The sequence below is a fragment of the Heteronotia binoei genome, unplaced genomic scaffold (genome assembly GCF_032191835.1).
Source record: "Heteronotia binoei isolate CCM8104 ecotype False Entrance Well unplaced genomic scaffold, APGP_CSIRO_Hbin_v1 ptg000654l, whole genome shotgun sequence".
NCBI classification, from domain to species: Eukaryota; Metazoa; Chordata; class Lepidosauria; order Squamata; family Gekkonidae; genus Heteronotia; species Heteronotia binoei.
In genome coordinates this window covers 309,035-334,388 of record NW_026800062.1, presented here as the reverse complement: position 1 = coordinate 334,388, position 25,354 = coordinate 309,035, and the positions used below count along the sequence as shown (strand labels likewise).

The following is a 25,354-nucleotide window of genomic DNA, read 5'->3' as shown; positions in this document are numbered from 1 at the left end:
GGAGATTACCTTACCGGCTTTTGACGGTGCGCCACTGACACCAGTGCGCAAAGTCAAGAGCCTGGGAGTGCTACTGGAATCCTCTTTATCAATGGAGGCCCAGATAGCTGCCACTGCTAAATCCGCCTTCTTTCATCTCAAGAGGGCGAGGCAGTTGGCTCCCTTCTTGGAGCGCAGCGACCTAGCAACTGTGATCCACGCAACGGTCAATTCGAGATTAGACTACTGCAATGCCCTCTACATGGGGCTGCCCTTATACCGAACAAGGAGACTTCAGTTAGTCCAGAACGTGGCGGCCAGGCTGCTAGAGGGACTACCACGGTGGGAACATGTGCGGCCTGGGCTGCGGGATCTGCATTGGCTGCCGGTTGTGTACCGTGTTCGCTATAAAGTGCTGGTTATCACCTTTAAAGCCCTATATGGCCGAAGACCATCCTACCTAAGGGACCGCCTCTCCCCATATGTTCCCCAGAGAGCACTGAGATCTAGCTCTCAGAACCTTCTAACAGTCCCTGGGCCAAGAGAAGCTAGGTTGAAGGCTACTAGGGAGCAAGCCTTCTCAGTAATGGCCCCGCGTTGGTGGAACCACCTTCCAGAGATGATACGAGCCCTGCGGGACCTGAATCAATTCCGCAGGGCTTGCAAAACATTTCTTTTCCAGCTTGCTTTTGAAACAGAACCTGATTAACTTGACGTGCAGCCACCTAGCCATCTTGTGGATATTATGACTTACAGTATTTTAGCACCCATTTTATATATTTTATCTATTTTAAATAATTTATTATGTAATTGATTGTATTTGAGACTGTTTGCATTGTTTTATTGAATCATGGAATTCCATGTCTGTGAGCCGCCCTGAGCCCGCCTTTGGCGGGGGAGGGCGGGATATAAAAATAAAATTATTATTATTATTATTATTATTATTATTATTATTATTATTATTATTATTATTATTATTATTATTATTATTATTATTATTATTATTATTATTATTATTATTATTATTATTATTCTCCTCATTCCACCAAGTTTCTGAAATTCCCACAATGTCTATGTTTTTCCCCAACACTAAACTCAACATTCCAACTCACCAATTTTACTTCGAACACTTCTAACATTTGTATACAAACATCTATAATTTCCCAGGCAAGTTAGGCCCGCAACCTTCCTCCTGCCGCCTCGAGACTTTGGCAGACAGTCCATACGGTTTGCCACCATCTCAGTGGACAACTCTGATCCCTTACCCAGTAGAAAAGTAACAGCTAACCATCTCTTTGAGATGAGTCCTCCCGAACCAGAGACATTTCATCTCCTGTCGGCTTTCCTCCAAGATTTATTTTAAAAACTGCTCTGCCACCTTTTTGATTTTAAGCACCAGCAGCCTGGTTCCATCTGGGGACAAGTGGAGACCGTCTCTTCTGTACAGCTCCCGCTTGTTCCAGAACGCATCACAGTGCCTAACAAATTTAAAGCCTTCCTCCTTACACCATCGTCTCATTCACACATTGAGACTTCTAATTTGTGCCTGTCTCTCCAGCCCTGCACGTGGAACAGGTAGCACTTCTGAGAAGTCTACCTTGGAGGTCCTGGCCTTAAGTCTCCCGCCTAGCAGCCTAAATTTTTCCTCCAGGACCTCACGACTGCATTTCCCCACATCATTGGTGCCAACATGCACCACGACCACTGGCTCCTCCCCAGCACTGTCTATCAGCCTTACTACACGTGTAATGTCTGTCGGTGCGGGTGTTTGCAGAGTGAGCGGTGTGATATGTACAACAGTGAGCCCCAGTAAAGAAGTGAGCCAGACACCTGCAGCTATTGCTAAAACAGTGTATTTACAGAATATATACAACGTGTCCACTAGTGCAGTTCTATACATCAACCTTAGGATCAAAGTGCTCCGCCAGCATGTGACTCCTCGAAGAGAGACCTGTGCACTGGTAGTGCAGTCCATATATAGTTCCATCAGCCAATACTGGCAGTCCACAGTCATGCTGACTCAGCAGGTTCTTTCCACCTGTCCTTTACCGGCTGGAACCGGCTTGTAGATAAGGTCACTGTGACCTAGCCTGCCAGCTAGATCACCTGCTGTCATATTATAGCTGTCAAACTGTGTAAAGGCAGACTCAATACTAACACACCTCCTGGTCTACCGTACACAGTTTACATAGACTATTGACAACTTCACACCATACACAATGTTTTGCAGTGCTCACTCACATGCCTGTACATTGTTTTCTGGACAGCAGTATCATACATTAGCACTTTGTCATTTACAGATTTACAATTTCCAATCCAGGCACTCATCATCACTGTCCTGGTCAGCCAGTTCCCTCTGGCGTTTGGCCCCAGCCTCCTTGTTACGTGCCTCACACTCTGCAACCCAGACCTTCCAAGCTTCAGCCTTTTTCCTTAGCATTTCATGAAACTCTGGTGGGTCTGGTTTAGTTATCAGTGTTACATGAGGTACTTTATACCTAGCAGGAGGGATACCCTTAGTAGCTCTGGAGGATACTCGAGGCCCTGCACTAGCACTGGGCTCGTCTTCTCCAGGCTGACTGCTTGCCACCTCCTGGGCTGGCAGCACCTCCTGGCTTGCATGTTCCACCTCCTGACTTGACACTTGAGGTTCTGCGCTAGCATTGGGCTCACCTTCTTCAGCCTCCTTTGGTGCTAGCTCTCGGCCGGGAGATTTTGGCACCTGCTTAATCTCCCTTGGCAGGACTCCAGCACTGTTATCAGTACTTGGCAGCAAAACGACTTCACCGTGCAATTCAGGCCAGCTGGTGTGCTCGTTAAACTTCGCTGACCGACTGAAAGTCAGCTTGGCTTTCTTATCGCAAAAGCGATAACACTTAGTTTCTGGCTTGTAGCGTACTGCCCGGCCAGCTCCCTCCCTCTTGTTCTCCGAGGGAATATTAACCCAAGCCTGCGTCCCGAAGACCTTTAAAAATCTTAAGTCAGGCACTCTACCATATAACCTTCTATAAGGTATCTCATACACAGCTTTGCTCCCAATTCTGTTATACAGGTACACCGCGGAGCAAATGGCCTCGGCCCAATATGCAATTGGTAAGTTGGCATCCTCTAACATAGAATACATTAAATTCTGTAGGATTGAACCATGCCGTTCAGCTAGCCCATTTTCTTGGGGCGTGGCTGGGTTTGCTAACCTGTGAGCAATGCCTTTGGTCTCCAGCCAACATTTAAACTCATCAGAAGTAAACTCTCCTCCGTGGTCGCTTTGAATTGCCCTAATATGCAAGTCCAACTCCCTTTCAACCGCTTTAGCCCATTTTGTAAACAATTTGTACACCTCGGACTTGTGCTCCATGGCAAACACCCAGGAATACCTTGTATAGTCGTTGGTAGCCACTAGGCAGTACCGCCTCCCCGACAGACTTTTGGGAAATGGGCCAATTACATCGAGGTGTATTAGCTCTAAAGCACGTTTGCTCTCTCTGGTGCTTTTTCTAGCCACAGCACAAGCCCTGCTCTTGGTCTTCTTACAGACCTGGCAGTCTAGGTAACACTTGCAGGGCTTCACCTTCAAACCTGGCACCATCTGCAGGGTTTTTTTCAGTGCATTAAACCCACAATGCCCAAGTCTTCTATGTAACAGATGGATACATTGGTCGTGCACTGGCACATTAGACACTTGTGCAGCCTGGGCACAATCACTCTTGACCACATATACATTTCCATCCCTTTTGCCAGTAGCAAGTAGCTTCCCCCCACCTCCTAAGATCTTACAACAGGATTTCTTAAATACCCCCTCATAGCCGTCATCAATTAACATGCTGACGCTTAGCAAATTAGATCTTAATGAGGGGAAACATAATACATTCTGGAATGTGCAATTCAAAACAGGAAAATTTACATTGCCAGTACATGTTACAGCCGCAGAAGAACCGTCGGCTAATCTCACATGGAAGAGTTCAGGAATGTCAACATCTCGGAGCAGCCTCTCATCGCAGCAGAGATGGCTTGTTGCACCAGATTCTAATATCCACAAAGACCCGGTACTCTCTCCTAAAGAAGTGACCAGCCGGGCTTCTTCCTCACATCTGCTGGTGGTCCTCTGCCCCCGCTGCCTCCGTCCACGCCGCTTCCCTTTCTCGGGGCAAACGCGTAAAAGGTGCGAGGATGAGCCACAACCAAAGCAATGCCTGACCGACAGTGCAGTCGGCTCCTCTTCAGCCTTTGGTTGTCTGCCAGCAGCACAAGCCGGCTCCTGCTTGGACGTCTTCCCAGACACTCCGATAGCCACACGCTCTCCAGCCGATACTCCCGGATGGCTCACAGCTGCAATCCGCTCCTGGAAATCATACAAGTGGGCGCACACGTACTCCATAGTCAGAGTAGCCACATCAACCGTCTCCAGGGAGGTAATTAGTGGTGTAAACTCCGGCGGCAACGATGACAACAAGATATAGACTCTGTCATCAGGAGCAACAGTTTTGCCCCGGGCTTCAAGCTCCACGAAGCAGTCTGTCAGCTTCTTGATGTGCTGCCTCACACACCCTCCAGCCGGCATTAAAGTGCGGAACATTTTCCTGGTCAAGGCCATTAGGGAGCCTGCAGTGGCACTAACATATACCCCACTGAGCGCGTCCCAGGCAGCCTTGGCAGTGTCCTTCCCACGCACATATACTAATTGGTCATCTCCCATGGCTAGCACAATATTTGCCAGCGCCTTCTCGGCCAACACAGTCTGGTCAGGAGATAACACGGCAGGGGGATTACTTACAAACAGCCATTGCCCCTCACGCTTCAGATAGTGTTCCATTCGTAGGCTCCACACCGCGTAGTTGGCTGAATTGAGCTTCTCCACGGCCAGTCCAAGCTGCTGCTGAGCCATGACGCAGACTCCTCCAAACAGCTGGCTGCCGTCCTCCCCCTGGCTCTCGAACTGAGATAGCTGGTAGCTTCGTCCTCCACGGCGTTCCTCGCCTCCGGCTCCTTCACAACTCTCGGTCAGCTCAACACTCACATTGCTCCTCCGTACAGCGGAACCGCACTGGGCCCATAACCCTGTCGGTGCGGGTGTTTGCAGAGTGAGCAGTGTGATATGTACAACGGTGAGCCCCAGTAAAGAAGTGAGCCAGACACCTGCAGCTAGTGCTAAAACAGTGTATTTACAGAATATATACGTGTCCACTAGTGCAGTTCTATACATCAACCTTAGGATCAAAGTGCTCAGCCAGCATGTGACTCCTCGAAGAGAGACCTGTGCACTGGTAGTGCAGTCCATATATAGTTCCATCAGCCAATCCTGGCAGTCCACAGTCATGCTGACTCAGCAGGTTCTTTCCACCTGTCCTTTACTGGCTGGAACCGGCTTGTAGATAAGGTCACTGTGACCTAGCCTGCCAGCTAGATCACCTGCTGTCATATTATAGCTGTCAAACTGTGTAAAGGCAGACTCAATACTAACAATGTCCACTACCTTTGCACCAGGCAGGCAGGTCACCATACGGTCAGTACGCGGTTTTGCCACCCAGCTGTCTACTTGCCTAAGGATCGAATCACCAACTACGAAGACCCCTCCTCTCTCCCTGCCCAGGGATGGTTCCTTGGCACAAAAGGATTCCCGCTCACCAACTGTGAAGAGGTCCCTTCTGACGGTGCATTCCCCTTATCCTCAGCATGGTGCCGTGTTCCCTCTTGACCCTCATGCTCCCTGGCAGCAACAGGGCTGCCACGTTCGGAGCAGGGCTCATCTAATATGTCCCCGAGAGTCTTCCCCAAGTGCCTAACTGACTGTCTATGCTTCTCCAGGTCAGTCACCTTGGCCTCAAGGGTACGAACTCACTCCCTGAGGACCAGGAGCTCCTTGCATTGAGAACACACCTAAGACTTCTGTCCTGTGGGCAGATAGTCATACAAGTGACACTCAGTGCAAAACACTGGAAAGCCCCCACCCCCCTGCTGGCATTCTACCTTCATGATAGCTTTTTAAAATATATATATACAGTCCCCTTTAAATCCTGTTTGTTTATGTGGCTCCCCTTCTGGAGGGTCAACTTACCTTATTGGGAGCACAAGGAAATTAGGGATCTGGGTTCCTGGTCCTTACAGAGCCCCCAGGTGAAGAGCCACAGGCCAAGAGCCCTTTAGCTGTCTGGCAAGGCTCAGCTTAATAACGCAAAGAGGGTGGGGAACACAGCCGCTCCTAATCAATCAGCAACAATCACCTTCAATCACCTTCACCTTCAGCCCGCTCAAACCAAACAGACAGCAGTTCCCCAGCAACCACAAACTCAGAATTTTCAGCAGTCACACAAACTCAGAAATTCTCAGCAACTTCCCCAGCTTATATAACTTATTCTCTGCTCTCTCTCAGAACTCTCTGAAATGTGCTCAGCCTCTGGCAAGGCTCAGCTTAATAATAATACATGCTTAGATCACCTCTGTTTAGGATTGCACTGTAAATATAACAGAATTTTAAGTGGGGAAAAATGAGAAGTGAACATGCATGGAACTGCCTTATACTGAATCAGATCATCAGTCCATCCAGTTCAGTATTCTCTACTCAGACTGGCAGTAGCTCTCCAGGGTCTCAGGCTCAGGCCTTTCATATCACCTACTACCACCTGGTACTTTCAACTGGAAATACCAAGAATTGAATCAGGAACATTCTGCAAGCAAAGCAAAGGTGCTTCTGCTGAACCACAGGCAATCTGAAACATATATTGATGGGAGCAAACAGGAACACACAGTAAGGATTTGATCAACAGACTGAATATGTGTTTTCAGAGAAGCAAAGACAAAGGGATAGAACAGCATATCCCACAGCCCCCAACAGTTGCTTTAGCACCAATATTTTAGGGATGCCAGCCCAAGAAGTGTGCCTCCATAGTCTTAAAAAATAGACTGAGATGTTAATCATATGGAGACAGGGCTTCTAAGTAGGATTGGCAACAGGCATGGAGAAAAAGGCTTAATGTGCAGCTGAAGCATTTCACAACATGGAGATAAATAATATTTTATTGATTAAATTGGATTTTAAACTGCCCTTGCCTGTGAAAAAAACCAGGGCTCAGGGTGGGATACATTAATAAATACATAATTAAAACATTTAAAATACAGTAAAAAGCAGAACAACCAGCCTAATAGATGACGCTAGAAACTTCCAGTTGTGCCACTGCCTCACAGTGAGGGGGAAGGCAGGGAACAGGAACAGGAGTGCCAGACAGATGGAACTGTAACTTTCCTCGACCTTACAGCCTTTGGGGAACTGCATTAGGTCCCACAGGGCACAGATGTTGTCTGGCAGAGAATTCCACCAGGTTCTGGTTGAGGACAGCTGGATATCTCTTGAGTTGGTGACCAGACCACTAATAAGTTCTTATCCACTGAGAGCAATGTTCTTCTGGGGGTATAGCAGGAGATGCAGTCCTGAAGATATGTGGGTCTGAGACCACCAAGGGCCTGAAAGGTTAACACCAAAACCTTGAACCTTACCCAGTACTCCACCAGGAGCTAGTGCAGCTCGCTCAGCACAGGTTGAATATGTGTGCTGTTTGAAGGGCCTCCGTCAGGGCATGCACCACCACATTCTGTTACCAGTTGGAGTCCTGGGCTAGTCTTAAGGGTAGCCCTACACAGAGCAAATTACAGTAGTCTAGTCTGGTGGTGACTGTTGTGTGGCTCCTAAAAAAGGTAAAGGTAGTCCCCCGTGCAAGCACCAGTCGTTTCCAACTCTGGGGTGACATTGCTTTCACAATGTTTTCATGGCAGACTTTTTACGGGATGGTTTGCCATTGCCTTCCCCAGTCATCTACACTTTCCCCCCAGCAAGCTAACTCCTAATCCAGCGCTAAATCATTGCACCACAGCTGTTTCTTCATTACCCAGCCAAACCAGCAAGATGTTAGTACTGTAAGCACCAAAAGTAGTTACCCAATCAGTGGTTCCACAGCACAGATGAAAAACACTCAAAACTTGTTTCGAATTGTTAAAAAAGCATGAATGCAATTGTGTGATGTGCTGAATTCAAGATGAAACATGTATTGCCAAGAAGGCATGCTTTATTTTTAATATCTTCTTTTCACGAACTGGATTCTATGGACAGAACACTGGGACTTGACACATATGTCTGAGAAATAATATAGTAGTGGGATGAAGTTTGGAGGGCAGGGGTATTATGTACTCTGGCTCCTAGTCGGAGGCTGCTAGGTGAGGAAACCTCAGGAAACACACTGGAAAGCTACCATTGCTCAGCAACGCTGAAGTCTCTGTTGAACTCCCTACCACCTGCATGTAACATGTCATGCATCTGACAAGGTGGGCTGTGGCTCACAAAAGCTTCTGCTACCATAAATCCAGTAGTCTTCAAGGTACCACAAAACGCTGGTACTTTGGACTCAGGTGCTTAACAGCTACTCTTAAGACAAGAGGAGTGTGACATCTACTGTACTCGAGTCCCGTGGCCCCTTGAAGACGAACAAAACCGATTCTAGCAAATGCTTTCGTGATCTTACACCGGAATACATTTTGCTAGTCTGTAGTAGAACGGTAAAGCAGGTGTCCTGCGGCATTTAAACACGAAGACTGCTATCCATCTGGAATTGCTCAGGGCTGTCATTAATATAAGCAAACTGCCGAGGATCATCAAGCACCCACCCGCAGCGAACGCCAGTCTCGCTAAGGCACGTTCCAACGTGCACGAGCGGCCACCGCGGTGACAAAACCCACCAATCCCAACTCATTGGTGGGAAAACCACACCGCCTCTCCCTCTTGTTTTCCCCTATTCAAATTCGCACATGCGCTATTCTCCTGTTTCAGTCGTCCTTTGCAAGTGTCTAATCCACTGCCTGTTTTCTTTGGCGTGGAGTGAAGGGAATAGTGGTTTATAGGACAAATTAGGAAACGAGCATCTCGGATCGAACTCCTCGCGCCGTTCATGTCATTTGACTGAGTGCGCGGTCAGGGCAGCAACCGCTTTCTTAAGAGAAAACGCTTTCCAGGCTCTACGTTAGACAACCTCAGCAGGCCCTCGGAAAAGGTTTGGAGGGTCCTCAAGTGACATTGCGCTTCGCTCAAGAATAGCAGAGACGACCTGAAGTGGGAGAGGAGGCCGCTGGGCTCTCGGACGTTTCGTCGCCATGTTCCGCCTCATGTTGAGCCATGCTAAAAAACACCCAAGCGTGAGTGTTTCTGCGGCTGGCGGAGGCGGGCGCCGGTCCTCCCGCACATTGCCCCAATTTACAACCCCCCTCCCACCTTTTCTAACAGTGGGAAAGTTAAAAACAAAAGAAAGCTAGAGAAATTTGTCCCTTCTTTTCTGGCCACCCGTGGAGGTAGGGAAGGGCTCTCTCTATGTGGCAGTGAACCCCTGACAGCTTCCAGTCCTGCTGTTTTCATTGGGGTGGGTAGGAAGGTTGTGGATGAAGCACTGCAATGCTTCGCAGGCTCTTTCGTTCACTATTCCCTGCAGCGGGCGGTCTTCAGATATGTGTGTATGGCAGGCGGCTTGAAAATACCGCGTTTGAGACAGTTAAGCAAACTGCTTGGGTTTCCCCATTCTCTCTCCCCCTACAATCATTGCTCTCGGGGGCGGGGAACATGGAGGACTGAGGAAGCGCCGTGAGCTCGGCCAAGCTCGAGTGTTTCTACCTTGACCTCTTCCACGCCGTCACAGGAGGGGTGGTTGGGGCTGCCATTGCCTGCTAAGAGTACTCTGCTCTTTTAATTCGAACCCATGGAAGGAAAAAAAAAGGTAAAAGTAGTCCCCTGTGCAAGCACCAGTCGTTTCCGACCCTGGGGTGACGTCGCATCACTATGTTTTCACGGCAGACTTTTTACGGGGTGGTTTGTCATTGCCTTCCTCAGTCATCTACACTTTCTCCCCAGCAAGCTGGGTACTCATTTTACCAACCACGGAAGGATGGAAGGCTGAGTCAGCCTTGAGCCGGCTATTGAAGCCAGCTTCCGTCGGGATCGAACTCAGGTCGTGAGCAGAGAGTTTGACTGCAGTGCTGCAGCTTACCACTCTGCGCCACGGGGCTCTTAATGGAAAGAAAAGGCTGAGTTTAATCTCGTACTATAGTCTTTGACTAATTAACTTCATAAATGGGATATTTTTCTACTGCAAATGCAAGCTAGTTTGAGGTGGCTGGCCTCAGGTTTTTTGTTTTTAAAAAAATATTTTATGACTTGGACTTTGTTGGAGAGAGGTCAACACCTTCCTTTCTCAAACTTGCAGGTCCCATGCTTCGAGTGTTGTTCAAGCCTGAAACCCTGTTTTAATGATATACGTGAGGTTATGCTCTGCTGATTTGCTGACCCTTGGGTGCCTCCCTAGAGATGTATAAAGGTGCTTGGGATGTCTAAAATTGCCATGGAAGTAGATTAGGAAGGCATCCACTAGAAAATAAATTGTGTGGAAACAGTACTGCATCCTACAAAACTTGTTTCTCTTACCCATAACTCTTTTTGTCGTCTTTGCAATTGTTGGCAGGTTTAATATGTTGTTGGCTAGCACAAGAACTTGGTACTCTTTCTTTCCCATGAAACTCTTCCCCCCTTTGCATATTACCACTCGGTTCCATCTTTTTCATCCCTAATTAGCGACCGACCAAGTATTTATCTATTGTGTACCAATGTATGATTTACAGATTGGCTACATAAATCATAACTTTTGAGATTTGCTCTTTAACATCACGACTTTTTATTTCTTATAGTTAGTTCCTCTGTTCATATTTATTGGCGCCGGGGGAACTGGTGCAGCCTTGTATGTCTTGCGTCTGGCTCTTTTCAATCCTGATGTCTGGTAAGTATAATTTTTAAGTGGGGTTTCTATTTAATTGTGCAGTAGAAGATGGCCTATTATAGCATAAAACTTCCTTAGCATTCTCAATGTGAAATTAAATGGTAATGCTTAAACTGTAAACTTTGGGTTTGTATTGTGCATAGTAAAGAACAACTTAACTAAAAATGGCTTTCAGGGCTCTCTCCCCCCCCCCCCCCCCCACAATTTACTGCTTATAGAATATGTAGGATTGAGTTACAAGCATCCATCCAAAATGGCAGCAGAACTTCACATTTCTGTGATAATACAATTTTGGCTTTAAATGATATTTTAAAATATGGTTGTTAAAATGAAACTTACTCCACTTAATTGTTATAACCTGGGTTGCAGAAGATCTCTGTGCTTATAAGTGGTGATGGGTGACAGGGTTTATGCCATACATTTTATTAACTTTCTTTATGAATGTGTAGTGGTTGCTGTAAGATATACTTTTGTAATCTTTCTCTGTGTAGCTGGGACAAGAAGAATAACCCGGAGCCCTACAACAAGCTGGGACCCAATGACCAATACAAGGTATAATGCAGAAATCTTTGAAAATACGTTCAAAAGTGCTGACATATATAAAAACCACAACCCTATTCAACCTAAGCAGATCTATGGGCATATGAAATATTGTACAGTTGATTAACACCGCTTACTCCACTAGTGAATATCTCAGTGTAAGTTCCATTCTGTATACAGTGAGGTTTATGTATATTTTTGTTACATTTGTAGACTGCTCAGTTTGAATTTTACCACTGAGGAAGGCTTTTAGCCAAATGCATTTGGTATTGGGTCTTCTATATGGATATAATGTATACTTTTTAACCTGTATTAATATGGTTGGACATTTGTCTTTATATCAGGATTAGGTATTTATATGCTGAACCATAGGGTTGTGGTTTTTAAATGAAATTTTCGCACTTTTAAATGTGTATTTAAATTATATATATATATATATATAGAGTACTTTAACACTATGTGCGTTAGGTATATTTTAAGACAGGGGTGTCAGATGTTCAGCTCAGGGGCCAAATGAAGCCCCAGAAGGCTCCTATCAGACCCACAAGCAAGTCTGCTTCCTTTTGCCTCTCTTGCTTACTGCAGTTATCAGAGACTGTTAAATAAAATATTCCAAGAGTGCTAATCTTTTAAGCATGTTTTATTTAAAGGTTTTTAAAAAAACAACTTTTAATTGTGTTTGTCTGTGTCCTTTATAAAGTGTATGTCTCTGCTACCTGGCATTACATTTTATGAGACACATGGCGTGACCCGACAAGGCCTCACTTAGGTCAGATCCGGCTTTCATAATAAATGAGTTCGACACCCCTGTTTTAGGGTTTTGAAGGGGGGGGGCAGTTGTCTCAACCTTTTTGGTTACCTTTCTTGTGTAGGGTTGTATTTTTCTCCCCTTTTCTGGTCACAGTGATGCAAATTTTTTGTCACAACTAGTTATCGCATAGGCCTTTGAACACCATGGACTGAAAAGAAAAACTTTTATTTGCAAACAAAAGTACCTTTTCATTCTGTGGGACTACTGTAGCAGTATAGGTTATTGCTGCTCCCTTTACCTCAACTCTGATGTGCTTGGACAAGTCTGTTACACAAAGTTGCTAGAAGGGCTGCATAGAGAAAGGGTATATTTAGACAGAATATATAAAGGTTCCTTGCATTTCCTGTCTCATGACACCGCTTACCCCCATGAGATCAATATTCATAAATAAAAGGTAATTTTTATCAGTGGTATATCTCCTATGTGCAGAATTCATTGTGATAATCAGTCTGAGAGGCTACATGAATTATAGTAGGTAGATTCCAGCCCCCCACCCAAAGGGATGTAGCTGATATATTGCTGCTAGAAGTTGCCTTGACACTTGGTTTTTTCAGGAATATTCCCGGAGCGTATCCTTCTTTGGTAAAATGCTGGAGTCCTAGAGCAGTAGATTTCCCTTTAACATCCCTTCTGTCTTGTTTGACATTAGTTTCAGCCTGTTAATGCTCAGTTTGTTGGCTGATTTTCAGACATTACTTCAGATTAAATTACAAACAGGATTTCAGTACTCTTGGAGACAAAGCAGTATATAACAGATGCCATGCTTAGGTAGATAACTGGCATGTCTTTCTTTAGCTTAATTTGGTCTCATAGAATCAGTTTAAAATATTTTGAGGTAGAACCCTCAAATGGCAAAATGGATAACTCAAATTAGGAAAGGCAGATATCACTGAGTCCGTTTGCGGAGAGGGTGGGAATATAAATCTAAATAAATAAACTTTGGCGGCATGTTGACCTGAAAATATTTTCAGCTAAATTAATGCTGGCCTATTGTATTGGCTTCATGTAGAATGAATTCTATAAAATGAATTCTGGTTTGTGAATTAACATAACTTGGATCAGCTGTAAACTCTCTTGAATGAGAAAGACAGCTGAAATGTATTGGACACATGAAACTACCTTATACTGATTGAGATCATTGGTCCATCAAGGTCAGTTTTATCTCTTCTGGTCAGGTTCTTCTATTCAGACTGGCAGCAGCTCTTCAGGGTCTCAAGCAGAGAGGTCTTTCACATCACTAACTGCCTGGACACTTTAACTGGAGATGCTGGGGATTGAACCTGGGACCTTTTGCATGCCAAGCAGATGCTCTACCATTGAGTCCCCACTCCCTACCCCAGAGTTCAAAGTAAAAGGAAATATAAACCTACATTTTAAAAATTATTAGTTATAGTAAAAGCCAAAATAACTCACACAAATTTGAGCAGACTTCAAAGGATGGTAGAAGACAGGAGGGCCTGGCGTGACTTTGTCCATGGGCTTGCAAAGAGTCGGACTCGACACTGCGACTGAACAACAAAAAAAGTAAACCTTTTATAAGATTGTGTATATGTGCCAAGGAAGGGAAGTGCCTCACAGGGTCACATTTCAGTTTTGAATTGGAATTTTTGTTGTTTTACTTTAAAAATTAATTCTTTTGTAAATGTTTCTGACTGAGTAAATGTAGAACTCCAGCCACCTTCTGATTCTTAATTGTTCCTGGGAAGAGGAGATTTTGAAATCTGAAGCTGAAAAAATCAAACTTGACTTAGATTTTTATTGAGTTGTCTTGCACCTCAGAATGTAGACATTTTGACTGATTCCTATAGGGAATGTGTCATTTTTGCAAAATAATTCTAAAATTGAATTAAACTGCCTGTGTAGACCTTCTGTGCGCTGACCTAGTTTATTTAATCTGAAAATGTGTTCCTGTGTTTCTATTGTCTGAGGGAATCATTTGGAGCCACACTGAAATGTCTTGTAAGCAGATTCAGTGTAAGCCAGCTGCACTTGTGTAACAGCCTACCAGTTAAGGCAATCTTAGCTTCATTTCTCCCATATTTGGTTTTGTATAAAAGATGTTATCCAGCTGTGTTTCTAAAAGGAGCTCTAAAGGCTTGTGGAAAGAATAAATATGTAGACTTGACTTAAAATAACTTCAGATGTTTTAGTAACACTTCCTTGGCAGAACATTATCCCAAGATCTGTAGGAGGGAAACTAGTTTAGAGATGCTGAAACTCAGTGCACGTTCATGTATATGCCTGCCATGGCATAGTCATGCGTCATCTCAAGATAGTGTGCATTCCTTCAAAGTTTTTATGTGTTGATATATGATTGATTAAAACTTATACAATTGGCTACAATTTTAATCAACTTTCTGATTCTGCTCAGAGTTTATCATAGATGCAGACTTTTCTGGAAATCAGGGCCCTAAATAGTACATTCTTAACTTTACTAACATTGTAGTACTCTTGTGGAAATAAATGTAAATATTTCTTCCATTTTGTGAGCTGAAATTGATTCTGATTTCAGATGGCTTGAATTTTGCAGAACTATGGTAGTGTCTATGCCACATAAGATTGTATGACAGCTAGAACATGTGGCATATATATCTACTATTTGGTACTGTGGGGGTACTGTGCTGTTGGCATTAGTGTTTATACACCACTGTACTGAATCATAACAGTGAATCCATGAGACTCATGCAGGTAGGTGCCAATGTTGCCACCCCCAGTTCACTCACCTTAGCCACTCTTGGACTCCCACTCCTTCACAAATAGGAACCAGCAAACAATTAGAGGGGGAGTCTTGCCTGCTGCTCTGCCCACCTGAACTGCTACTCTCTCATCACTCTGCCTGCCTACCAATTCCCCTTCCCACTAGTCTAGGGAGTGATGGTGGCAGCGGTTTCTCCTTCCCTCCACCGACCTGCAGTGCCACTGCCTCTGCCTGTCTGGCTCATGAGGTGACAACAGCTTCCCTCTATCTCCCGCAGCTGGCCAACAGCCGTAATGTTGTCTGTTTAAATAGCTGAACTTAGACAAAGGGACTGTAATTATGATGCCTTTGCAAACGGCTCTTTCACTGTATAGTGATTCACTGCATAAATCTAAAACTAGGGATTAAAGGAGAATTGAAGCTTCTTTTAAGCTTAGATCTTATAGGCCATACAGGAATGACATGTCTGTAAACATAAGTAGAAAGAAAGTAATGGGCTCATATTAATGAATTTGTAACTGCAGGCTCTAATGTTGCAAGAAAGTATAAAATAGCACATATCCACAGAAAACTAGATATAACATTTTTATACAAACATGATTCTCGTCTTAATATTTTTTCCTTTCTCTAGTTTGTTGCAGTTAACATGGACTACAAAAAACTGAAAAAAGAAGGTCCAGACTTCTAAAGAACAAACATACTCCCTTTACAAGCTGCACAAAATGAAGGTCTTTAGGTCTTCCAGAAGCTGTCCGCACAACTCATATGCTTAATCATCCAGGAAATACTGAATTTTGTTGCACGTGGCACTTCAATCATGTTCTGGAAAAGAGCTTGTTGGGGCCTAATAAAATTGTGAACTCAAAATCTTAATACTGTCATCTTTTGTGAAACATTTTCCTGACTTGGGCTGTTGCAGAAAATATGTCACTGATTCAAAATACAGTTTAGCTAAAATTCTTATGTGAACTATGAATGAAAAATAAGTTTTCAAAAAAGAAAAAAATTAAAACCAGTTACAAAAAGTACTTACAGCCTTTTATTTTTGTTTCCATTATTTCTTTCTGCAGTGTATCCTATAAACCTCAGTGGGTTGCAGTCCCCTACAGACCTTTAAAAAAGCACAGCAATTTGGAAGAATCTTCTTCTAGTGTGCCCTTGTAGAAGGCAAAGCCACCATGCTTTCTGTTACATAACTCTCTTGTGTTTCCTGCTGAATATTGCAGGATCTGTTGTGAGAGAGAGGCTAAAAGTTCAAATAGCTGTCTCTGCCAGCATGGTGGTGTGGTTATAGTGTTGGACTAGGATTTGGAAAACCCAGATTCAGATTTCTACTTGTGCCATGGATGCTTGTTGAGTGACCTTGGGCCAGTCACACACTTTCTGCCTAACTTACCTCACAGGGCTGTTGTGAGAATAAAACAGAGGACGGGAGAATGATTTAAGCCACTTTGGCTTCCCATTGGGGAGAAATTAGGGATATACATTTTTGAGAGCCAGTCTGGTGTAGTGGTTAAATGTGCGGACTCTTATCTGGGAGAACTGGGTTTGATTCCCCACTCCTCCACTTGTAGCTGCTGGAATGGCCTTGGGTCAGCCATAGCTGTCATAGGAGTTGTCCTTGAAAGGGCAGCTGTTGTAAGAGCTCCCTCAGCCCCACCTACCTCACAGGGTGTCTGTTGTGGTTGGGGGGAGGTAAAAGAGATTGTGACTGCTCTGAGACTCAAGAGTTTCAGAGTATAGTGCAGGATATAAATCCAATATATTCTATATAAAGTAAAAAATAATAATGTGCAGCTTTTCTACAAGTGTCTGCCTTTGAATAGGAAGATCAGAATGGTGAAGACACAGATGTTCTACCAGAGAGAGCTGTTAGTTGGTATTTAGTGGCAAAAGGAGGGGAAGGATTTTACACTTGTCTTTGGAGATTAATAGACCCAATTGGGTTCCAGGATGCTGTGTGGAATCTGATGCTTTCTGGCAGCTTGTTGGATGAGAAAGATTGGAATGCCTTTCTGAAGCCCTCAAAGAGGTAGTTTCCTGATATCCTCTTCATTCCTGTCAAAGGTCATCCCCTTGTATACTGTGGAACTCATGGATGAAGTGGGAACTTAGATGACTTGAGTGAATTTGGCTGCGCACTCCAATGAAGTGGCATGAGCATCTTATAGGGCACTTATGAGGTCATATGAGGTGGTGAAAGCTGCAAAGAGGGAATAACAGTGCCTTTGTGTGTGTATATTTTGTGTGCTTTCCTGGGCCTTCTAGTAGACTTCTGTGGAAAGAAGAATGCCAGATTAAATCAACCATTGTTTTAATCCATGATGTATATAGAAAAATGAAAACCTATTGTCTTCTTTTAGGGAAATACCTTTTTTTTTGGGGGGGGGGGTGACTGTCTAATTTCATTTCCAAACTGCCTCTGTTCCTCTGCCTACTCTCAAATAAGACTTTAGTTTTCCTTTCTGTAAAATCATTCAGTGTATGTTATTGCTATATAATGTGCTGAATTAGGTGAATAATTTGTACAAACGTACAGAATGTCTGGAGCCGTGCAACACCAAAAGAAACTTCAAGCAATATAGGAACTGGTGTTCCTCTAAATTCATTATAGCATATTAAAGGGAACTATTTCTAGCTTTCATTGAACTATAGCTTCATATCAGAAACAGGTGTTAGTCATAGGCTATTTGCCTCTACCATTCCTACTCCTGTAAACTATTTCCATGTTTTCCTTCTGAAACACAGTGAGCATTTTGAAGATGAAAGCAAAACATGGCTAAGGACCCTACTTCATTGTGTTCTGCTCAACTGCTAGCTCCTGGAAGGGCTGCAGAAAGCCTTTCTAAACTGATCATAATCAAAATGCAAGTGGAGTCTCGTATCGTATCAGTGATGTGCTTATTTTGTGAATTTCAAAGACAGCTGACGAATTTGGAAACTCAGAAATAACACTCCCCTAATTTTAATTCACTGCTGCTAGGCTTGTACTAATGCAATTATGAAAATGTGTCTCTTTTCACTGTACACAGAGAGCTTTACATGTTTTGTTCTGTGATCCAGGAAATGTCATTGTAGGGAGATCAGAGTAGAATAATTATTCAAAAAGAGTGAATCTATCTCCTTGGTAGTTGAGGTTGAATATCTGTATTGTAAATCATAGGTACAAGTGTGTCCTGTATGCCTTCATCCCTCCTCAAGAAAACAATGACTTGTTAAAAATAAGCAAAAGATATGAGAAGAAACTGACAATGCCTATAGTTCAGTTGAAACAAGTGGAAAAATTAGGATAGCCTTGAACCTTAGTGCTGGAGCAGTCTTGATTTCTGATCTTGGAGAGCTCTGTGCTACTTAAAATGGATGCCCATCTGAGTATCTGAAGAAACTAGGGTGTCCTCTGCTGGCCCAATTGACTTTCCTCTGGTTTTAAGAAATGATGTGTTTTAGGTTTTAGTTGGCTTGTTAGATATTTCTATGTGTAACCCACCCTGAACCCACTTGCAAGAAAGGCAAGATAGAAATCAAATAATTAAATAAAACAGAATTCTGTTTGAACAATCTGTCACTCTCCTCCTGTTATGCATTAACACTTTATAGTCTGTCACACAAGCCTATATGATTGCCTTCAGAAGCTTGTAAGCCAATCTATCAGCAACATTTTTCAGGCAAAGAGCACCTATTGGGGATTAATTAAAAGGACAATTCTTTACCTCCAGTTTCACAGATCTTAAAAGGAAGTAATAATATGTAAATTTCATGCTGTTGATTTAGGATTGAGCCAATACATCCTTTCCAAGTGATTGCATCTGAAACAACGTGACAAATGAGCATGCTATAATGCCCTATGTATTTATAGAACAGCACAAAAGAATGGGGTATAAAATTTTGTCATGAATGTCAGACAGTTGGAAGTTAAAATGAATTAATCTATGCTGAGCATTGAAGGGAATTACTTTAATTTTGCATGGGTTCTTTTGTCAAATATAATCTGAGAAGTCGTACTGCAGATATGTTTCCCAACTCTGTCTTGTCTTAAAAGGTGACTTGGAAGAATGGCTATATAATGACCTATAAAACTGAGTAATTGCTCCATTGAAGCTGGATTGAACTGTCATATTTCTCTGAAGTCAAAGGTGAGGAGTTCTAAAGGCTGATAGCATACTTTAACAAGAGATGAATAATTTCGAATAGGCAGAGAAGTCAAAGCAGTTTATCCTCTTCAATATTCTAACCATTATTTTGAATTTAACTGATTGAGAAAGAGATACTTCTTCTGAAACAATGAGAACTAATGGTTATTACTTGAAGGATAATTTGAAAGGGAAGGCTGTTAATTAGTTCTATGCCATAGGCCATGGGCTGTTCATACCCCTACTTTACATGCTATTATTTTAAAATAAAAACAAAAATTTGCCGTGTGTGTTCTGCTTTTCACATTCATGGTTCTTGAGAAGTATTGTTAAAATCATAAGAACATAAGAGAAGCCATGTTGGATCAGGCCAATGGCCCATCTACTCCAACACTCTGTGTCACACAGTGGCAAAAAAACCCAGGTGCCATCAGGAGGTCTATCAGTGGGGCCAGAACACTAGAAACCCTCCCACTGTTGCCCCTCCCAAGCACCAAGAATACAGAGCATCACTTTAACCATGTTCTTCAGACTAATTCTAGGGGACATGTTATTTCTGATACTTAACTATTTCATAACCTCTTTTGCTTCACAGATGAAAGTAAAATCACTCCTATGTATTTGTAATGCTTATATTACAAATGTCTATTGTATCTCTTGCACATATGGCAGCACATGTCTACCTCCTATTATTTAAATAAAGGGAAATGGAAGGGAAAGTAGTGCTTATAGGAGGTCTGCCCAACTTGAAAACCAACCACCCAAATTGTCAGCTAGTCATCTATGGAACTTCATCAGGTCCCCAGATAGATTTTTGCTGTCTGCTGGGACCTTGTCAGAAAATAAACTGGTGAAAATTCCCAAGAAATGCCTTCTGTATATGCAAGGATTCCTCTAGATCTAACCCCTGGGGCTTATGCTAATCACCTGTGTAGGTTCAAATGCCTTGAAGTCCAATGACGTTGTATACTCTCAGATTATTTGCTGGGCTTCACACAGTAAGAAGCATGTTGGAATCATTCTCTGGGAAGATCTTTTTGGTGGTTTCCCAGTAAGTGCTTTAGTACTAAAAATTGTCTCTACCTGAGTGAATCTGGTGAATGTAGGACCACCCTAACCACTTGTTATCCATCTGGGGCACCAAAATTCTAGAGCAGCTGACACTTTCAGAATAAGATCACATAGACAACTTAGTAACACATGACTAAATTCTGGGGGACATGATGTATATTTACTAACTACATTTATATTCCACATTTCTTCTATCATGGATCTTGAGGCAGTGTATATACAGTTCCCAAGTGATCTCCCATCAGACACTGATTTGAACCACATCTGCTTAGGTATAGCAAGGTTTTGGATCTGTCCAAATCCTGGAACAACAGGATATGGTTTATAGAGCATAGATACAGTTGTAAGGAGAAGAAAGTAAGTATGTCATCACCTGATCAACAAGATAATGTCATCTTGACCAACCAATATGCTGATCCTATGCTGGTTACAAAATGCTGTCAGTCAATGGCAAAATTTTATTTCATCCATGGTAGCAAAAATCTATGAGCTATGTTTCGGTGAATGATCCCATTAATGCCAGATTCTTGGCTTTGTTTTCATCATGGTGGCATCTTCCTGCTGATACTTGAGGATCCTGTGAATTTTGGGGGCAATATTTGTGAATTTCCTGCATTGTGCTAGATGACCCTGGAGATCCCTTCCAGCTCTCTGATTCTATGATCCATATTGTCCATAGGTTTCACATAGTAATTGCATTTTGCTGGATGTATGTCTAAGTAGATTAGCATCCTTTAAAATTCTCATTTATAAGGTATGAATCTTACATGGCTTTGATGTAAGAAAAAATATATTGTGAGAAATAGCATTCATGAGGGGGATTGATGTGTTAAAATGGTTCCCAAGGAAGATGAATTGAGTGGTCTCTGCAGCACTGGCTGCTTCACAGATTGGACCCAGGTGTGATGATACCCACTGAGGTGAAACCAACCTCTAGGGGGGGTCTGGAGTTCTCCCAGAATTATAACTGACCTTCAGACTACTCCAGTCAGTTCCCTAGAGGAAATTACAGTCTTGAAGGATGCAGTCTATGGTGTCACATTCCTGTTGCGCTCCCTCTCCTCCCCAGGCACTATCTTCTGGGGAGAGAGAGAGAGAGATCTTAGGGTCATGGTAGATAACTCACTGAAAATGTCGACACAGTGTGTGACTGTAATAAAAAGGGCCAATGCTATGCTGGGAATTATTAGGAAGGGAACTGAAAACAAATCAGCCAGTTCCCCAGTATCATAATGCCGCTATATAAATCAATGGTGCAGCCTCATTTGGAGTGCTGTGTACAATTTTGGTCACCGCATCTCAAAAAAGATATTATTGCATTGGAAAAGGTGCAGAAAAGGGCAACTAGAATGATTAAAGGGTTGAAACACTTTCCCTATGAAGAAAGGTTAAAACGCCTGGGACTCTTTAGTTTGGAGAAATGTCGACTGAGGGGTGACATGATAGAGGTTTACAAGATTATGCATGAGATAGAGAAGGTAGAGAAAGCAGTACTTTTCTTCCTTTCTCACAATACAAGAACTCATGGGCACTCAATGAAATTGCTCAGCAGTCGGGTTAGAACAGATAAAAGTAAGTACTTCTTCACCCAGAGGTCTATCAGTGGCTATTAGCCACAGTGTAATTGATGGAACTCTCTGTCTGGGGCAGTGATGTTCTATATTCTTGGTGCTGGGGGGAGGCAGTGGGAGGGTTTCTAGTGTCCTTGTCCCACTGATGAACCTGATGGCACCTTGGGGTTTTTTTTGCCACTGTGTGACAGAGTGTTGGACTGAATGGGCCATGATTGACCTGATCCAACATGGCTTCTCTTATGTTCTCCAACTGTTCAGGAATGTCCGAAGCTGGAATTGGCAACCCCATAATTTCCTCCTTCTGCACAATTAGCAACCAGGTCCGTGTCATTGGCTCAGAGCTAGGCGGAGGCAGCATGTGAAGAAGCAGGGCTTTTTTTTCTTTTTCTTTTTTTTAGCAGGACCATGCTCAGAAGAAGAGAAGATTAGATTTATACCTTGCCCTTCACTCAGAGTCTTTCTCTCCTCACACCTCTCTTGTGAGGTAGGTGGGGCTGAGAGAGCTTTCAGAGAATTACTCTTGAGAGAACAACTCTGCTGAGAACTTGTAGCTGACCCAAGGACACACCAGCAGCTGCATGTGGAAGAGTGGAGAATCAAACCCAGTTCTCCCAGAGTAGAGTTCACACACTTAATCACTACGCCGTACTGGCTCTCAGAAATCCTCATTAGGTGAAAATGGCAGGCCAAATATAGGGAGGGGGCATTACCAACTCATAAATAAATGTGAGAAATGTAAGTCTTTGCTGTACCCTATTAATGTATTTCCAAAGATTTTATCTCTTGCTTTGCATTTTTGGCTTGCTGAACATTTTTCTTTCTCAGAAAGGGAGCTTGAATGAGCTGCTGTGATTGCTCTGGGTGAGGCCAGGTGAGAACTGTGGGGATTTTTTTTAGAGAGATGGAGTCCGAACAATGCCATTAGGGCTCCTGACAGTTTGATAGCTGCATCAGCCTCAAATCTAAATTCTGAAGAAAGGGTACTGAGCAGTCATCATGTGCTCAAAACAGCAGAGAGAAAGATTGTTAGTTATACCACTTTGGAGCTGAGAATTCCACCCCCGCCCCCACCCTTAAGACAGCCTAAGAATGTGCACATTTTAAAGGCAAATATCAATGGAATTCACTGGCAAGAATTCATATATGCTGGCAGTGGGTTTTACACTGTGTCCACCTCACCCAATATTTCACAGTTCATTAGTCTGAATTTTGTCAGCAAAATAATAACTACCATTTATAGTTAATCACAATATAGGAGACAACTTTAAAACCAGTACTGCAATTCAGAGACAAGTACAATAGCCTGTTTTTCATATGTAGTGCAAACCATGGAAATTAAACAGCTCAACCTTGGGCAATTCATGTCCAAAGTATTTACAGTGCAATCCAAAACAGAGCTACATCCTTCTGATCCCACTAACTTCAAGGGAGTTAGAAAGATGTAACTATTTAAAGCTGTATTGTCTTCTGGTGAAGTAAAAAGGCAACAACCAATTGAGAGAAATGTTACTTCCAGCAACCAGCATACCCTTTGTTTTCAGGTAATATAATAGTAATAGAGACCTAATAGCCTGGGAAACAATTTTAAATAAAATGTTTTCATAAATTTTGCTTTTAATTACTAAACAAACATAAAATGGCTAAATTATGGTGTCATACAGACAACATGACCAAATTTCCATCTTCCATTTGCCAGGACTGATTTATGACATCAGCTCGTTTGTCAGGATGGTGTAGCTGTCAGCATGAAAGTCATTCACTCTCAAACTAACCTACTTCACAGGATTGTTGTGAGAATAAAAGGGAGAAGGGATGAATGTTGTAAGACACTTTGGGTCCTCATGGGGGAGAAAAGTGGAGTGTAAATTGAATAAATAGTTTAAAGGAGGATTATCCTTATTTTAAAACTCCCTTCCTAATCTATGGCCAGAAATCTGTAAACTGACAGGTAATATAGTGTAAATTACATTAGGATCAAATGTACCATCTTAAATTATAAGCACAAAACATATAAATACAATCTTTTCCCTCCAGAGATTTAATATACTGTAAGCCAAAATGCCCTCAAAATGAGGTTGGGGAATTGACAGGTGGGCACCTGGCTTAAACAGGATCTTTTAATCTATGTATACAGGATACATGTCCAGAAATTATTGCTTAAAATTACCAGGGACACTAATTAAGTAAAAACAATTAAAATTTATTCCAGAAAAATACAGGCATATATACAAGACAAATAACTCATAAAACATACATACAGTCCTAAGAAAAATAAAGAGAGATTCAGAGACAACACAAGGATGGACAAACAGGGTGATAATTACCGATTGTAGTCTTCAAGGAAGGCTCCAATGGCGACAAATGAGGACTAGGGGGAGGGGTCCTCAACTGATCAGGAATCGGGGATGTATCTAGACAGCGGAACTGGGGTACTTCTAGATGCACACCTGTGAGGAGCTGGGTCACAGGTTATAAGGACTACCTTGAGCCCTCAGGGGATGGGAGGTACAGGGGTGGATGACAGTGGTCAGCTTGTACATGACCTCAGAAAAAGGGGAGGCTCTGCAGTGACCATAAGGGCTGGACTTCTGCAGTAGCCAATAGCCAGTTCATTGGTGTTCCCCGATTGGATGCTCATAACTAGCTAATGAGCAGACTTGGCCTTAGTTACCTGATTGGACTTCCAGGTAACAATGGGCCAAGGGGGAGGCTCCAGGATGACCATTAAGGGAAAGAATGGGAAAAATTGTTAAGGTGGGGGATACTTAAGTCTATCAAACTTATCTAAAAAGATGACAATAGATGGCCAAATTGCTACCTAGGTAACACCCGGTCTATACAAAGAAACTTGGCTCTGGGTGAAGATGTTCTTCCTCCTCTTCGATCTTCTATTGGCACCAGTCTTTGTCCATTGGACAAAGGCTTAGATGGTCTGACAGTATCCCCGCCTAAGATAAGCTTGATGGCTCTTATGCATAGGTAACATCTGTTGAGTACGTGAGCCTCCCGCTTCGCTGTAATGGAGTCTGGCACTGCAGGAAGATAGCCGCTGGTGGTGTAAGCCTCCCAAGATGGATTCTCTGGTCAAGGCTGAAAACCACTTGCCTGGACAGTTCCTGGTGGCACAGCTTCTTCTGCTCCATGGCCGAGATGGGTATCCCATGGAGCGACTAGAAACCATCCGTTCTCCTGGCAGATGTGTGTGAGTTGAGGCTCCAGGCACCCTGGCAGCCCAGAGGGTGACTACAATGTTCTGGAAATAGGGGTATTTTCCTCACAATACCTTATACTGAAGAAGAAGAAGAAGATATTGGATTTATATCCCGCCCTCCACTCCGAAGAGTCTCAGAGCGGCTCACAATCTCCTTTACCTTCCTCCCCCACAGCAAACACCCTGTGAGGTGGGTGGGGCTGGAGAGGGCTCTCACAGCAGCTGCCCTTTCAAGGACAACTTCTGCCAGAGCTATGGCTGACCCAAGGCCATTCCAGCAGGTGCAAGTGGAGGAGTGGGGAATCAAACCCGGTTCTCCCAGATAAGAGTCCGCACACTTAACCACTACACCAAACTGGCTCTCACTACACCAAACTGGACCCTAATAGGGTTTTTAAAATTTTGTTACTATCATATCTGAAAACAGAAGGATACGATATTCTTCTGTTCCCTCATTTCACTGCTATTGAGCACATTCCTTACTCCTGTGGCTGGAACTTCCTGCCATGCTGAAGAGATCATCCTACCACTTGGATCTTTA

The 25,354-nt window shown here is 43.3% G+C and overlaps 1 protein-coding gene across 2 annotated transcripts; it reads left to right on the top strand.

Moving 5' to 3' along the window:
* The first annotated feature begins 8,642 nt into the window (after positions 1–8,642).
* LOC132590755 (cytochrome c oxidase subunit NDUFA4-like) lies at positions 8,643–15,855 on the top strand. 2 transcript variants are annotated; one of them, XM_060263670.1, is made up of 4 exons: positions 8,643–9,153; positions 10,690–10,778; positions 11,270–11,330; positions 15,459–15,855. In XM_060263670.1, the coding sequence occupies exons 1-4, from the start codon at positions 9,112–9,114 to the stop codon at positions 15,513–15,515; spliced, it is 249 nt and encodes an 82-aa protein (XP_060119653.1). In that variant the 5' UTR covers positions 8,643–9,111; the 3' UTR covers positions 15,516–15,855. The 2 variants fall into 2 exon arrangements, with proteins under 2 accessions (XP_060119653.1, XP_060119652.1); XM_060263669.1 differs by having other exon boundaries at positions 8,917–9,157; positions 10,694–10,778.
* Positions 15,856–25,354: the final 9,499 nt, after the last annotated feature.

Excerpts from the sequence above, each read along its gene's own strand:
- LOC132590755 (XM_060263670.1), top strand. The coding sequence starts at position 9,112 with ATGTTCCGCCTCATGTTGAGCCATGCTAAAAAACACCCAAGC. Across the intron at positions 10,779-11,269 it reads CTTTTCAATCCTGATGTCTG|CTGGGACAAGAAGAATAACC; the intron begins GTAAGTATAATT and ends TTCTCTGTGTAG. Across the intron at positions 11,331-15,458 it reads GACCCAATGACCAATACAAG|TTTGTTGCAGTTAACATGGA; the intron begins GTATAATGCAGA and ends TCCTTTCTCTAG.